At 34.6% G+C, this 15,049-nt stretch overlaps 2 protein-coding genes across 4 annotated transcripts; both read left to right on the top strand.

Annotated features, from left to right (window-relative positions):
• Nucleotides 1–814: 814 nt before the first annotated feature.
• LOC114726714 (AT-rich interactive domain-containing protein 2-like) lies at nucleotides 815–4,834 on the top strand. 2 transcript variants are annotated; one of them, XM_028913393.1, is made up of 3 exons: nucleotides 815–937; nucleotides 1,331–2,457; nucleotides 3,888–4,834. In XM_028913393.1, the coding sequence occupies exons 2-3, from the start codon at nucleotides 1,597–1,599 to the stop codon at nucleotides 4,749–4,751; spliced, it is 1,725 nt and encodes a 574-aa protein (XP_028769226.1). In that variant the 5' UTR covers nucleotides 815–937; nucleotides 1,331–1,596; the 3' UTR covers nucleotides 4,752–4,834. The 2 variants fall into 2 exon arrangements, with proteins under 2 accessions (XP_028769226.1, XP_028769227.1); XM_028913394.1 differs by lacking the exon at nucleotides 815–937 and having other exon boundaries at nucleotides 1,303–1,522; nucleotides 1,854–2,457.
• A 6,049-nt stretch (nucleotides 4,835–10,883) lies between these two features.
• Nucleotides 10,884–14,778, top strand: LOC114726776 (ubiquitin-conjugating enzyme E2-23 kDa-like). 2 transcript variants are annotated; one of them, XM_028913477.1, is made up of 7 exons: nucleotides 10,884–10,950; nucleotides 11,046–11,186; nucleotides 11,294–11,373; nucleotides 11,839–11,953; nucleotides 12,066–12,118; nucleotides 12,223–12,351; nucleotides 14,441–14,778. In XM_028913477.1, exons 2-7 carry the CDS (start codon nucleotides 11,143–11,145, stop codon nucleotides 14,572–14,574), a joined length of 555 nt encoding a protein of 184 aa, XP_028769310.1. In that variant the 5' UTR covers nucleotides 10,884–10,950; nucleotides 11,046–11,142; the 3' UTR covers nucleotides 14,575–14,778. The 2 variants fall into 2 exon arrangements, with proteins under 2 accessions (XP_028769310.1, XP_028769309.1); XM_028913476.1 differs by lacking the exon at nucleotides 10,884–10,950 and having other exon boundaries at nucleotides 10,976–11,186.
• Nucleotides 14,779–15,049: the final 271 nt, after the last annotated feature.

Below are 15,049 nucleotides of genomic sequence, written 5' to 3'. Positions count from 1 at the left end.
GGTTGAAGTTTTTGTAGTCCAAATGACAGCAATCATTTTCCTGAATTCCAATTCAAGCTCTCTGTGAATGATACGTAGTCATGACAAAAAATATCCACAACTCAATGAAAAACTCACGATCATGACTTGTAAATAATATTATTTTTAAATACCACATACATAACTGTATTTGTTACCACTCTATAACCAAATGATATTAAGGGTTTATTTAGAATAAATAATAACATTTTTTTAATGGTGATTTACAAAATACGAGGTGTGTATGTAAAAAAAAATCTGTTTCGATCTACATGAAACGCTATTTATATACGTGATTTTAAATAAGTACCAAAATATTTTTAAAATTTTTTTAAACATAAGATTGTAACTTTGATTTTTTTTTTGGTAAAGAGTATAACGAGTGTGAGTTATGACAATATACTCATATTTATTTACTTATATACACGTGTGTGTGTACATGGAGTTAATAATGGCGAGGAGAAATTGGAAGGGAGAGGTACATCCATTTTCTAGGGCATCCATGTATCGTCCCAACTCATGACTCTTTTCCCAATACTAAAGGCTTTCTTTTTTAGTTTTTTATTGGAAATACTAAAGGCTTTTCTTTTCCAAGCCTAACAAGAATCCATCCAAAACCAAAATCAAAAATCCTCTTAACTCAACCCTCAAGTTAAATATTAACCAGGGTTATTTATCCGCAAAACCAACTATATATATATCCACCATGGCCCCAAGCGTTTTCTTTCATCAGCAAACCCTAATAATTTTTCCAAAATCATTTATCTTCTAATCTCCTCTTTACAGTTTACACCTCAAAAAGAAAAAATATTTAGGGGGCGAAAAATGGGAAGTTGGGAGAAAGCCAAGGGCCAAGGTCAAGGAAGGTCCCAAAAGAGTCATTGAAGAGAGCCCCACTCAAAATTTTCTCTACACTCTGGTACGTTTTCTTTTCTTTCCAATGAAATTTTTTGGATTTTGAAGAAGAGGGTCTGTATCTGTTCAAAACTTGAATTTTAGCCCCTCGTCCCTATGTCTCTTTACCTATTACTTTCTGCAATTAAGATACATGAGAGCGCGGGACATCGAAAATTTTCCCGGAGATGGGGCGGGGGCTTCGAAAGCCCTAGCTAGATCCCAGCTTTCCCGCCAAAACCACCCCATTTTCGGGCATAACCTTGCTTCTCAATCGGCTCCATTTATCTTCATTTTCTCACATGAGGTGTTTGCATGTCTAGTCGTAGTTTTGCTGTTTCTGTGATTCTTAAGTATCGTGCGTGCTTCGATGCTCTAAATGTTCGAGAAAGGAAAAGGGTCATTAATCTGTTTTCAGGTCTTGAATTCGGCGCATATGATAGGACAGAGGATGGTCTATGCCTGATTATGGGCTTGCTGTATATATTGGTTAAAACCCCACGAATGCTTTAACCAGACGGATTCTCGGTCGTTCTTGAATCGGTTTCTGAAGGGCGTGATGTCCAAGCTGGAGGAGAACTAGATAGCAGTGGTTTTTAAGCTTTATCTGGTAAGCTCCGGTTCTGTTGCGATCAAGTTTCTTATTGGTTTTTGAAAGAGAACTGCCCCCGACGTACGTCCTCAATGCTTGGTAATGGGAAATCAGTGGATTTGTATAAGCTCTTCAAGGTTGTTAAGGAGAACGGTGGGTATGACGCAGTCTCCAAAAACCGTTTATGGGATCTGGTGGGTGAAAAATCTGGGTTGGGTACGAGCATTGGTTCATTTGTGCAACTGATTTACAATAAGTACTTGATTACTTTAGAGATATGGCTAAAGCAAGCTGCTGATAATAAGGTCTCTGACTGTAGTCTGGAGTTTAACAGAGTTGATTTTGGCAGGCATTTGATGGAGTTGCACGCAGAATTCGAGGGGTCCTTGTCGGACTGTACTGATGAAGAGTTGGGAGATGAGATGTGTCAACGTTCTGAGTTTAAAACTGAATATGAACGCCAGGATGGTGGGGTGTTGTTCGATGCTAAGGGAGTGAAGAGCAGGTCTGGAGGGGCCAAAAAAGTTCAGAATGGAGGATTTATTGATTTAAATATACCAGGATTTGACTTGAATGAACTCGCAACAACAATTGAGTTGAATGAACTCAGTCCAGGAAATTTGTGCATTAAGAGTGAGGTAAACAAAATGCCCATATTATCGGATGGAGGCATGAAATGTGCCAATGATGATGATATTTTGATATTGGACCCATCTGATGTAAATGAAGAGAGCTTCAATCGTAAAAGGAAGAGGGAGTCTATGCAGGGAATGCTAAACTGGTTGACTGGCATTGCAAAGAATCCCTGTGATCCTGTTGTTGATTCGATGCCTGAAAAATCAAAGTGGAGGTCTCACACCAACGAGAAGGTCTGGAAGCAGGTTTTATTGTTTCGGGAGGCTGTTTTTCTAAAGCGACATGCTGATTCAAGCAGTGAACAACTGAATTGGCAGGTACTATGGAAAGTACTGCATGTTATTGTTATCAATTAATTTTATTAATATACCAATTAAGATGAGGCTTGTTAACCTTAAATTGCTTCCGTATTAGTATGTGTTGTATAATTAAATGTATTGGCTGTATATTTATGAGCTTCCATCTAAAGGATTTTTGCACATGTGCATGTTTCTTATCCTGCTTATGCATCTTGATGTCTTCACACTGTGGATGCACAGTCATCCATAATTATTTCCCTATTCATAGTGTCCGTGGCCTAAGATTGTGATTAGCTAGTATTTTCACTTGTAATTGCGGACTCCCATCCCTTTTGGTCCTCAAATTTTCACTTGCAGCTTTTACTGCCTTGACAACCTGAAGAAATTCATTGTTTTGTCGAGGGCTATGACGGTTGGCTCTAGTTGGCATACTACAGAAACACATTGACATAATGTTTCAAAACTTGCAAGCGCACACCACTTGCAAGCACGCCTGCACATGTAAACATCTTGTTTGGTGTTGTTTAATCTGCTGCTCTTCGTTGTGAATAACATTTCCATTTGTTCAACTAACATAAAGCACATTTGCGAACTTAAATAGTGCAATGGAAAAACCAGAACTGGATGGAGGAGGAGGAAGAGGAAGAGTTATGGTTCATGTGATTCATGTATGCAACAAAAAAAAAAATTTGGAAAGAACTTTATTTATCTCATCCATGCTGACCTCTTTGTTAATGCCTTCCTGTTTCTACCCTTGGACTCCGTCACCATGAGGAGTTAACATCATTGTACTTATATCTGGAAACAAATAATGGCTGGATTCTGGTGTTTTCACTTGTTCTTTGTGCTTTTTCTTTGACATTTTCCTTTTGTTGACTACTACTTATTTTACCATCTTGTTTTCTTTTTTAGTATTGCACTGATTGATGTACAACAAATGAAAGAATATGGGCGGGAGGAGGGAGAAATAGATAGAAAGAAGAGAGAAAAGGAAGAAATTTAGGGAGAAAAAGAGAAGATAACTAATGTAAAATGGTGTTTATTTTTCCTAATTACAAATTGAAGTCTTTTCTGCTACTTCGTAATACCTTTGACATGCACGTAAGTGATTATAGTGGTGGGGAGTATGCCAGAATTTTCATAAAATTATAGCAAGCTCGTGTAGTTAAATGTCATGGATATCGTGTACAGATTTATAAGCCCTTAATTGGCTCGTAATATTTATAGCCAAGCTATTTTGTTATGTGAGTAAAGATTTTAATTGGAAAGGTTTACTTACATTAATTAGTAAGTATTAAGGATGCTGCTACCATCTATACCTAAGCTGGTTCTTAATAGGTAGGCTATATCTTTAATGTATTTTTCTAAAGTTGACGCTTGAATATTTGGTCAAAACTAACATCCTTTTGAATTTATTTTTAAATTAGAATAATCTTTTGACTTTGCAGAGACAAAAGATGCATCCATCTATGTATGAAGATCACCTTGAGGCAACGTACAATCTTAGGGAGAGGTGGAAGTGTGCCAAGAAGCTTATATTTGAAAAATCTATGTCTGCAAGAGTCTCTTCAGATTCATCCATTGAAACCAAGGGTAATCTGGAGAAAACTTCAAGTCCTCACAATGAAGATTCTGCTGAGAAAGAGCTGCCTGATTCCTCAAGTGCGCCATCGGGTATTGACAAATGTGGCATAGTTCCCATCCCTCTGGGGCCAAGTCACCAAGCTAAAGTACCAGAATGGACTGGCATGACTTCTGAAAGTGATTCCAAGTGGTTGGGGACCCGAATATGGCCATTAGAGAAAGTGAATCACAGACTCCTGATTGAGAGGGACCCCATTGGCAGGGGAAGACAAGATTCATGTGGCTGCCAAGTACCAGGTTCTGTTGAATGTGTCAGATTTCACGTTTCCGAGAAAAGGGCTAAGGTGAAGCTGGAGTTAGGTGTGGCTTTTTACCTGTGGAATTTACATAGGGTCGGTGAAGATGTTAGGCAATCATGGACAGTGGATGAAGAGAAGAAGTTTAAGGATGTGGTGCGATCAAATCCTCCATCATTAGAGAGATACTATTGGGATCATATTTTTAAAGCCTTTCCTAAGAAGACCAGGGAAGATTTAGTTAGCTACTATTTCAATGTCTATCTTTTGCAGCGCCGAGGATACCAGAACAGGAGTACTCCAAATGAAATTGATAGTGATGATGAAGAATCAGAATTTGGACCCTTGAGGAATGTTTTTGGACAACAAGCACAGAAGCCAGCCAGTTCCATCTTACTAACCCCCAAAAAGTCTCAGACAAAGAACAAATAGTGTGAATGTTGGCCAAATCAGGAATTTATTTTAATTGTATATTTTGAAAATTTTGTTTCTTCACTGCAGCAATCATTGGTATCTGGATCTTTCTGTTTTGAATTTGCACTGATAATTGCTTGTGGAGTTAAAGATTGAGACGCAAGGTTGTTAATGTCTGGTGCATTTTCGAGAAATGGGGTGCCTGTGATGGATGTGGCCGACTGTGAGGATTTGACCAGCTTAGCAATTGGAGACTGGAGTTGCTGTTAGTTTGATTGCTTCCGGATTTTTAAATATACTTTTTGTCCATTCACAACGACAAAATCACAGGTAATCAAAATTGCATGTTTCCAATTTTTTCACCTGGTTCTTTACTACAAGGTCTAAGTTAAAACAGAGGCCTTAGAGGAATATAGAGTAGAATTTTATTGTAGAGGATCATGGATAAGAGTACAGCTAGTGTATTTCAATTTGCGGCCTTTCATCTGCACAACGCTCGTTCAAGTTTTTCATGTTTTCACAATGTGCTATTGAAATGGTTTTGGATCAGGAATCTGCAGTTTCCTCTGCTGATTTCTTGTGTTGACTCATCTACACATGCTTGGGCAAATATATCAGATTTTTTCAATCACAATAAGCAATATGCAAAGAAATTGTCACTTTTTATCTGTTAATCTGATTGAAAAACATGCTCTTTTCATACAAATTAAAATGCAATTTTGCCAGCAGTTGATACTGATTGAACCAGGCCTTTAATTTAGGAATTGAAATAAAATTAGCTTTTAAAATTGTCAGATTCTTGTTTAACAAATGGAATTTTGAAGTAGATTTACATTAAAAGAAGTAAAATAACATTAAATTTTAAAATAATACTTATTAACTCAAATAAATTTTAGTTGAGGCATATCAAATATAATAAATTAAAATTGAATAAATAAGTTAAACTTAGCTATAAACCTTATTAAACTTGAATATGAACAACTTCACTAGCAAACGTCTTTATTATACTGGAAGACTTTTAATTCGAAGTGAATGATGTTTCAAATTCTAGTTGAAAAATTATAAAATAAACAAAAATAACATTTCACATAAACTAATCTAAAAGTATTAAAATTTAAGGATAAATGTGTAATTTCACCTTATTTTGCTTCTAAGCACAAGCTAGCGGGTAGGGTGGCATCGAACTCGTATGCCAGTGTCACAAAAGGTAACTTCGGGTGCCACTTGATTTAACATTGCGACTAAACCCCATTACATTTAGATGACTTTCTTTCATTTGTCAATAAGAGTTAGTTTAGTTTTAGGAATCAGTTCATAATTTACAAAATCATGAGATTGTCTCACTTTTAATATGCGGACTTTGTCAGTAAAGAATCTGTAAATAGTTTTGTAAGCATTCTTTTCAGTTTTCTTTTTTTAGAAAAAAATTGCATTCAGATGGTAGGGCAGGTTTTCCTTTCCTTTCCTTTCCTTTTAATTACACCAAATACGCCGTAAAAGTTGAATTCACGGTCTGACAAGACAAAATTATGAAAATGCCAATATGCAGCTATTGGCTGCCTTTGGTCAGAGCAAAGAAAAACAATTGGCTAACTTCTTTTTATTCTTTATTTATTATTTGGAAATAAATAGAAGTGCAGCTGTGAAGCATATATATTATATACACAAGTGAGTGAAAGAAAGATATATTTTATTATTTTGTGGACTCTAAAGCCTTGGCCATCATAATCTGCCACACCATTTGCTTCATCAACTGGCTTTTTACGTGCTATACAGCCTTTGGCTTTGTACATATTTTGATAAATTCTGGCTTAAATGATTTTAAATATGAGACTAAACACACTTTTTGATTAATGTTTAACATTTTTTTTAATGCTTTTTCAATTGCGTTTTGAATCTCTGTATGACAGAGAATCGAAATATAAAGTGAAGAAATATGTCGTCATTGGTTATTAGTTTCCTTTTGATTTTGATTGATGCAAAGGAAAAGGGAAAATTGATTGGAGCTACCTCATCTGAAAAGGACCCATTTGAAATTTTCAATCTGGGAGAGAAGCTTTACAAAATTTCTTTTTCATTTATCACACAACTAGATTGTATAGCTGGATGATGATAAAATGAGAGAGTGGAGTTATAAAATTTTATTTAAAAAAATGAAAGATGAAAATACAATCTAAGTGCCCGTTTGGATTAGCGATTAGAAAAGTAGCTTGTTGTCAATTTGACTTTTGAAAAAGTGAAGTTAGGTAAAAGTTAAATTGGATAAGTTGAATTGTGTTTGGATTGGAGTTTAGAAAAGTTGATTTGTAAAAGTGAGATTGGTAAAAAATTGTTTGGATTATGACTGAGTAAAAATAAGTTTGGTTGTAAAATGACCAAAATGGGTATGAGTTTTAATAAATAATAAAACATGATTAAAAAAAGTGATTTCACATAATACAATAAAATTAAAATAATTTAATATGAAGAAGTTAAATTTAAGAAGTCAAATTTCATATCTAGTTGGCCTCCAGCTTCTCCCTTGTGTTCTGCTTGCCGTGAAAAATCAGAAGATGAATAGTGCCTAATAAGTCTCGTCGGCCACCAGAAAAAGGTTCAATCAGTGAACTCTCCCCTTCCAATCGGAAAGAGATGATGATCACTGCTCCCAAAATCACCTTAAAAGCACGATTTCATAAGTCATAAGCCGGATGATTCTACTTCTTCAATCGGGCTTAAAAATTACAGCTTTTGGCCATAAGTAAGATTGAACAAAAGCTGAACCAAATATCTCACTAAGAAGTCAATCGTGCTTATGCCTTCAAAAGCTACTTAATCAGTGCTCAAATACTGATCCAAACAGGGCCTAAATCAATTGAAAACTTTTAATTTCAGTTCTCTATTTTTTTCAAATTAAACTCCTTAAAAATCTTCTACAATAAATTGGTATGCAATTGAATAGATAAAAAAATGATTTAGCTGCCATGTTGTTAAATATTTATTATTGAAAACTATATGCTAATAAGAACATCATTAGCGTTTACCGGTCAAATATTTCTAAGAAAAATGTTTTCTATTTTTTCAGAATAAGTACTCAAAAGTTTAGCGCCACGCCCGTCTCGGATTCTTGCAAGCGGCACAAAACGACAGCATACTGTGTCGTTTGATTCGGATTCTTTGTCTTTTCAAACGGAAAAAAGACATTAGTATGTGACATCATTTGTGTTTTGAATTTTAGTTCAGAATTTTCAAATTTATTATGATGTCAGATTTAAAAATGGATTGTGCCCAACATACGGACGCGCATTTCAGTAAACTGATCGACATTTGTATATCAATTTAATTTGAATTATAAACTAAATCTTTTATTACGGATCAAAAGTGATATTTTATAATATATGATACAAAATATAAAGAAATTTTTATTAATAAGAATACAGTATAGTGAAAAAAAATTAGTTTTTGATGACATGATGAATTAATATTCAAATTTTTTTTAGAAGCCGGGAAAGTGTTTATATTGACTAGACTAACTGAGCTAGCACTGTTTTAATATCATTGACGAATAAATTTCATTATATTAAGAATGTAAAAAGGAAAATGCAACGGAAAACCTTAAATTTAATGGCACCTGATGTGGCTTTGGAGTTCAATCCGTGGTTGGTGCAGAGATTGAATGAATTCAATGAGGACTGGCAGGCGAAGGCGTGAACGTCACAATGGAATGGCGTGAGGGGCACGTAACAACCTCAACTTCAATTGGGATTTGTTTGGATTAACAATTTACATAAATTAAGATAAATTTCGTCTTATATATTTATTTCGCATTTCATAAATCATGTTTAAAATGTTATTTATAAGTTATTTTAAACAAGTTTTTAATTTTTTCATCATCTTCTCCTTCGTCTTTTTTTTTAACATTTATAAATTTTGAATTTTTTACTTCCACCCCACCCCCTCGTATCAATTCCACAGACCACAATTGAGTTCGAATAAATTTTTTAATTTTAAATTATTTTTACTTTTCAAGCACGTCAAAAGAAAAAAAAAAAAAAAAAAGGAGTTAGGCTGCGAGTCTATTTCTATGGCGGATTTAAATCAGGTCTACGTAAAAACAGCGTGGGTCGAACCTATATACCGCCCGTTGACTCATTAGACCACAATTATTGCACATATATTGCTATGATTTTTTATATTAATATAAAATTTAACTAACTAACTTAATTAGATAAAAAATTAAGTAAGTTAGTTAATTATAAGAAGTATGACATATATTTTCTAAAACACCATAATCGTCTTTCTTAATATCCTTATTCTTTCTTCTACTTGATTATGGTGAAGAGAATATTAATAAAGATAATTTAAGAAAAACTAATAAATATAAAAAATAAGTTTTACATTTAGAATTAATATCAACTCAATAATTAGGTCACATATTAACGTTTTTCAATCCTTAATATAGGACCCAATTATTGAGTTGATTTTGGTCCTAAATATAAGATTCATTCTCATATTTATCAATTTTATCTAAATTACCCTTATGGATACTTTCTCAACCACAATCAAGTAGAAAAGGAAGAGGGAGTATTAAAAAAGATTATTATAATATTTTAGAAAAAACGTGTCACATTTCTTATAATTAATTAACTTACCTAACTTTCTTAATTTAATTTAATTAGTTAAATATGTATTATATCAAGGACCGGACAAGTTCATAGTTAGGCCAAGTGGGAGTGACTTAATTTATAAATCTTGTAAAAATAATTAACAAAAATCACGTTAAAGAAAACAGAAAAACTTGTAAGCGGTGAGATCGTGGTGGGAAGAACCGACAAAAGAAGCCAAAATCAGTGACCTTTTTTTCCTTTTTGGTGACTTTCAGAATCAATGAGCTTACGGAAAAGCTAACAAATTGCCATATGTGAGGAGATTAATTACACAGAATGAATAATGAACAATGTGGGGTGCGCCATACAGAATTAAGGATAAGAACAAGAAAAGGGAGGCGTGATTAAAAGAATTCAGCATGATTAGAGTTTGTATTTTATTAGGCCCTTACGATAAATAATTCCTTTCTTTATTTGAATTAGACTCCCAAGTTACTCAATCTGAGAATAAGTTAAATTTGAACTGTACACGACACGTTATTCTGTACAAATCCATCCTCACAAGTCTCCCTCATCCATATGCTTAATTATACCAGGTGAACTAAGCTCTTTTCTTAACTCTAAAAAAAAAGAAAAAAGAAATAAGCTCATTTATTATAATTATTTTTACCATATGTTTAAATCTTCTAAGATAATCATCTCAATGCCACATTACACAAATTTTTTAGCACAAAATATGCAAAATCCAGAGGCAGAATAAATAGATGGCAATTAATATAAAGAGGTCTCAAGATTAGAGGCATGGCTAGTGAAGTGCAAGTGAATATGAAAACAAGGCATACAAACATTTGTACTGAGTTTTTATATATTCATTGGCTCAAGGCTTTTATATATTCTAAACTGTATTGGAAATGCTACTTTTAATTGTACATAATAATTCTTGAATTTATATAATTTTCATGAACAAATTTGATTACAGTAGGTTGTCATAATTAATAAAGTGTTAAAGTATAAATCTGTCTAAAAACTCTTACTCAAAAGTATTGGGCAATCAGAAGTTTTTTAGATACAAATTTACTCATACAATTTAAAATTTAATCGTTAAACTAGTTATATTGATGATTAACACTTTTAAAAATAAGAAGCAACATTATTATAATTTGAAATTTTTGGGCTAAATTTACACTTCCCATCCCATTCCCATTAATAATTCATGAACTATATGTCCTTTTCTCTTGTGCACAACTTTTTTTTTACTGTTTACTTTTTTCTTCACCTATTTTATTAGATCATGCAGCTTTTTTTAGAATAAAAAATAGTTCAGTACAATTTAAATGCTGAGAAAATAAACAAAAGCTTTTGAAAGCTTTTTGTATAAACTCACGATATAAAATGTTTAAGGCGCCAATGTACATTTTCCATTCAAAAAAAAAAAAAAAACCAAAAACGACTTGTACGTATCTAAGACTAATCAGTCAATCATACTGTAAATAGCGCCAATTAGGGTTCCACAGAGTCAAGTGAACACCACAGGAGAAGGCTGTTAATTTTTGGCAAAGAGGCACCATTGGGAATTGAGAAGGAGGAATCTTGGAAGTACAGGGCATTGTAAACAGTCGTAATAAAATAATGTGATTGGACCTAATCGGAAATCTATAATTCTCCATTATTATTATCTCTTCCTAGTTTTGCTGATTGTTGTCTGAATCAATTTTGCTCCTTCCAGTTTCAAAAGCCAAGGTCTCCCCTCCTCCATCGCTCTTCTTCATCTTCTCAACCTCACCCACAACAGCCGAGGAAGCGAAAATTATCGCAGAACAAAGATGTCTTCTCCTAGCAAGCGGCGAGAGATGGACTTGATGAAACTGTTGATACTCTTTTTTTTTTAATCTTTTTATTTCTGATTTTTCTTCAATTTTGATTCTAGTTTCTTGTTTTGGTTTCTGATTTTGGACTTCTATTTTTTCTTTCAAGGATGATGAGTGATTACAAGGTGGAGATGATCAATGATGGAATGCAAGAGTTTTATGTCCATTTCCATGGACCTAATGACAGTAAATTCCCGTCCTTGTATCTTCTGTTTCTTCTTTCGGCGGTTGGTGTATAGAGTATTTGGCTCGCTGGGCTCCCTGCTTGTTTTCGCTTTCTGGATATTAACTATATGACCATATATGGGTGGCGGCTCTCGATTTAGATTTGGGTTGCAACAACATGATGCAAAGCAATCTTTGTCAGTTGCTTATGATTTCCTTCCCATTTGCTATTCCGGTATTCTTAATCCAAAAATTGCAACAATTCTTAGCCAAATAAGTATTGGTATGAGCTAGAATTTTTTTTTTTTTGGGGGGCTGGGGGGCGGGGCGGTTCTGTGTATCCGCACCAACTTCTGATTAGCTCTTTGCTTGATGTTCTGTTCTGTTGAACTGAATCCAGCATTTTAGAATTTGAGTTAATCCATTTTTCTTGTCTCATGGAGCCTTTTTCAGTCATCCTTTAATCCTTGTGATGGCTTCTCTCAGGTCCTTATCATGGTGGTGTTTGGAAAGTAAGAGTTGAACTGCCTGATGCTTATCCCTATAAATCACCCTCCATAGGCTTTGTCAATAAGATCTATCACCCAAATGTTGATGAGATGTGAGCATGTCTAAATTCGACACTCTGAAACTCTAATGAATAGATCACCTTTTTCTCTATTTTAACAGTAAACTAGTTCATGTCTGACTGTTTTGGATAACTTTAATTTCAGGTCCGGTTCAGTTTGTCTGGATGTTATCAATCAAACCTGGAGCCCCATGTTTGGTATTGATCTTCAATAGGTTTTCTGAGAAAAGTGTGGCTACATTTTAATTTTCTATTTAAAGATTGTTGTTCCCTGACAAACGTCAAATCTTGTTTTCTTCCAGATCTTGTTAATGTGTTTGAGGTATTTCTACCACAACTTCTCTTGTATCCCAACCCATCTGACCCCCTGAATGGAGAAGCTGCAGCTTTAATGATGCGCGACCGAGCTGCTTATGAACAAAGGGTTAAAGGTATTGATCATTTATAAAGATTTAGTTTCTGGAATATTCATCTCTTCTTATGGGCTTGTTCTTTGGTGAGGATTACAAACTTGCTGTGTTGCTTTGATTACAACCTGAGAGCTTAGAGCTAAGACTATTATGTTCTTCGCAAATTTTCTTTCTTTCACCCAAACGTTGGTTATGAGAAAATTCTAAAACCATGGAATACCATTGAACTAACTTTTGAGGCCTCAGAAGGATAGAATTAGACTGCTTTGATCATTTAACAAATCAGATACAGTTCAGTTCAGATGTGCATAGCTCCAGGGACAAATGCTAGTAAATGCATAAACATTAAATGATCATTCGTGTATGATTGTTGAGGACATATGATTAACAGAAAAGCTGTTGCTACTTTTTGTTGATCGCCTCCATTATAGACCTCACCTTCTTGTGGCCTTCGCTGCCAGAATTAACCATCATGTGCCACTGGTATTTTGCCACTGCATCATGGCATCCTGAAATTTTGAGAGATATGAGCTTTGATGAAAGGAGTAGGAAATGGCCCCATAATGAACCTAATAGGAAAGCTTATTTTAGTATAGTAGCAACTTCAGTGACGATTAAACAGAATAGTTGATGGATGATGATGTGAAGCTTCTTATGATTTAGTGGATGAGCTGATGCTCAAATCCTATTTTCTTGCCCCTTTTATTATTATTATTAATTTATTTATTTATTTTGTAAGTTGCACTCTAAACCAAATTTGTGCAATTCGCTTATCTAGTTCAAGCTTTTGCATAATTTGTTTTGCCCTCTTTAGTTTATATTGACACAGTATCTTATGAATAAGATTATCCTTGCGACTGTCTGTTCTATTGCATCACGAAGGAAAACTTTGTAATAGGGTTATTTTTCGGTGATGGTTCTCTTGCAATTTGTAATTAGCTGCTTCCCCCGGCACCCCTCAGATTCAAACAATCAAAAACCACCCACACCACACACACACACACACACACACTATCCACGCCCACATGTTTGAATGTAAGGTGCTGCTGTTTTAAACGTGCCACAATGACATGTTCCATAAATTAGATAGCATCATGACAGTACACATGATCTTGAGGTGCATCTGTTTCAGTTCATTGTATAATCGTGTCAGTTTTCATAACAAAAGCTATATCATCACGGGATATGAAGGATTAGTCAGGACTCGCTTGTTATAATTGAAATTGTGAAGGCTAAATTGAACACAAGAATAGAAAACGGGGATCAATCTCCTCAACTCTCAAAGGAGAAGAAGAGGAAGAGAAAATTAAGACTCAGGCAAAAGTTTCAGGGGGAAGAGAAACTTTTACTCTTGAAGCATAGCTTACTTTTTGGCTTACCATTTGTTATATTCACGGGTGGAACTCAAAATTATATCTGTTCTGCAGACACACTGATAGAGATTCGTCATCCGTTCTATCGAATGGTAAGGTCTATGTTGTGCAAGAATAAACACTTGCCAGCAATGTATGTGCTCAATTTACCCGTGAAAGTAGGCTTTCCCGCTTTTCACTATATGTACAGGAGCGACTTTCTTTTAGTAATAACCATGTGCCAAGCAACAAGCACTTGTTCATGTGAATAGAAGTGTTGATATTTTTTCTCCAGCTTGGTTAGGAAACCTCTTATCTCTTGTCACTGCATTTCACGAATGAATGTAACAAATCTGAGTTTGTTTATGAAAATAATTTCTAATTCCAATGTTTTTGGCAAGATCATGTCATCTTCACCCTTTTCATTTCTAAGCATCTTTTGGTTCCTAGATCGTTGGTCATTATTATCTACTGTAGGTAAAGAGGCAGTTGAATGACTCGTGAATCGTGATGTTTTTAATTCACATTTAACAAGTATTCAGCGATCAGCATTCTTGTTTTCAAAGGAGCTCTTGGAATTACTTCTCACTAATTCTGACCATGATGCCTTGCTCCTTTTTTTTTTTGGGTTGGGGGGGGGGTTGTTTATTTTGGGTGGGTTCTTCCGAAACCCATTTTCTGTATGGTTTCGGTTAGTACATCGGAAACCTTTGTTCTGAATTTAACATTTTACTAATGTTTATGAGTTCATTGTTCAGAATACTGCGAGAAGTATGCGAAGCCAGAAGACATAGGAGCTGCTGCGGAAGAGAAATCCAGCAGTGATGAGGAGCTGAGCGAAGATGAATATGATTCCAGTGATGAACAGGTGGCTGGTAAAGCTGACCCTTAGCCACATAAGCCTGCTCTGTTATTCGTTGTGTCTGTATTTTATCTGTACATGATGTTCTACTTCTAATTAATCCCATCTCAATTCTCATGTAATGAACTTGATTGTTGACAAGGGGGAAAAAGTTTCCCCTTTCTCTTGGTTTCATGTCTCTGTAAATAATGTACCATTCATTTCCTGATGCAATATTTTTCTTCTCTTGAACTATTTTCAAGTGCATGATATTGATACGATGGAGTTGTGCTTTGAGCCTGATAGTAAGCAATATGTTCAAACATGCTTGCGAAAGGTTAAAAAAAGCTTATTTTGCACTCTGATCTTTTAAAACAATTTTCGTTTTAATTTTTTTGACTACTACTTGAACGTGATTATTGAACTATGCTGGAAGAGATGGATCACATTTGGTCCTACTGTTTGGCGACAATGAATAATAGAATGAATTGTAAGGTGAATTTATTAAACGAGAATAGTTTTGAAT

Source organism: Neltuma alba, unplaced genomic scaffold (assembly GCF_004799145.2).
Source record: "Neltuma alba isolate B1F8T4 unplaced genomic scaffold, ASM479914v2 tig00012402_pilon, whole genome shotgun sequence".
Classification (NCBI taxonomy): domain Eukaryota; kingdom Viridiplantae; phylum Streptophyta; class Magnoliopsida; order Fabales; family Fabaceae; genus Neltuma; species Neltuma alba.
The sequence above is the reverse complement of the archived record's forward strand: the minus strand, read 5'-3'. Positions and strand labels throughout refer to the sequence as shown.

Coding starts and splice junctions, on each gene's coding strand:
- LOC114726714 (XM_028913393.1), top strand. CDS start 1,597: ATGCTTGGTAATGGGAAATCAGTGGATTTGTATAAGCTCTTCAAGGTT. Junction 2,458..3,887: donor GTGAACAACTGAATTGGCAG/GTACTATGGAAA, acceptor TTGACTTTGCAG/AGACAAAAGATGCATCCATC.
- LOC114726776 (XM_028913477.1), top strand. CDS start 11,143: ATGTCTTCTCCTAGCAAGCGGCGAGAGATGGACTTGATGAAACT. Junction 11,374..11,838: donor TTTCCATGGACCTAATGACA/GTAAATTCCCGT, acceptor GGCTTCTCTCAG/GTCCTTATCATGGTGGTGTT. Junction 12,119..12,222: donor AACCTGGAGCCCCATGTTTG/GTATTGATCTTC, acceptor GTTTTCTTCCAG/ATCTTGTTAATGTGTTTGAG.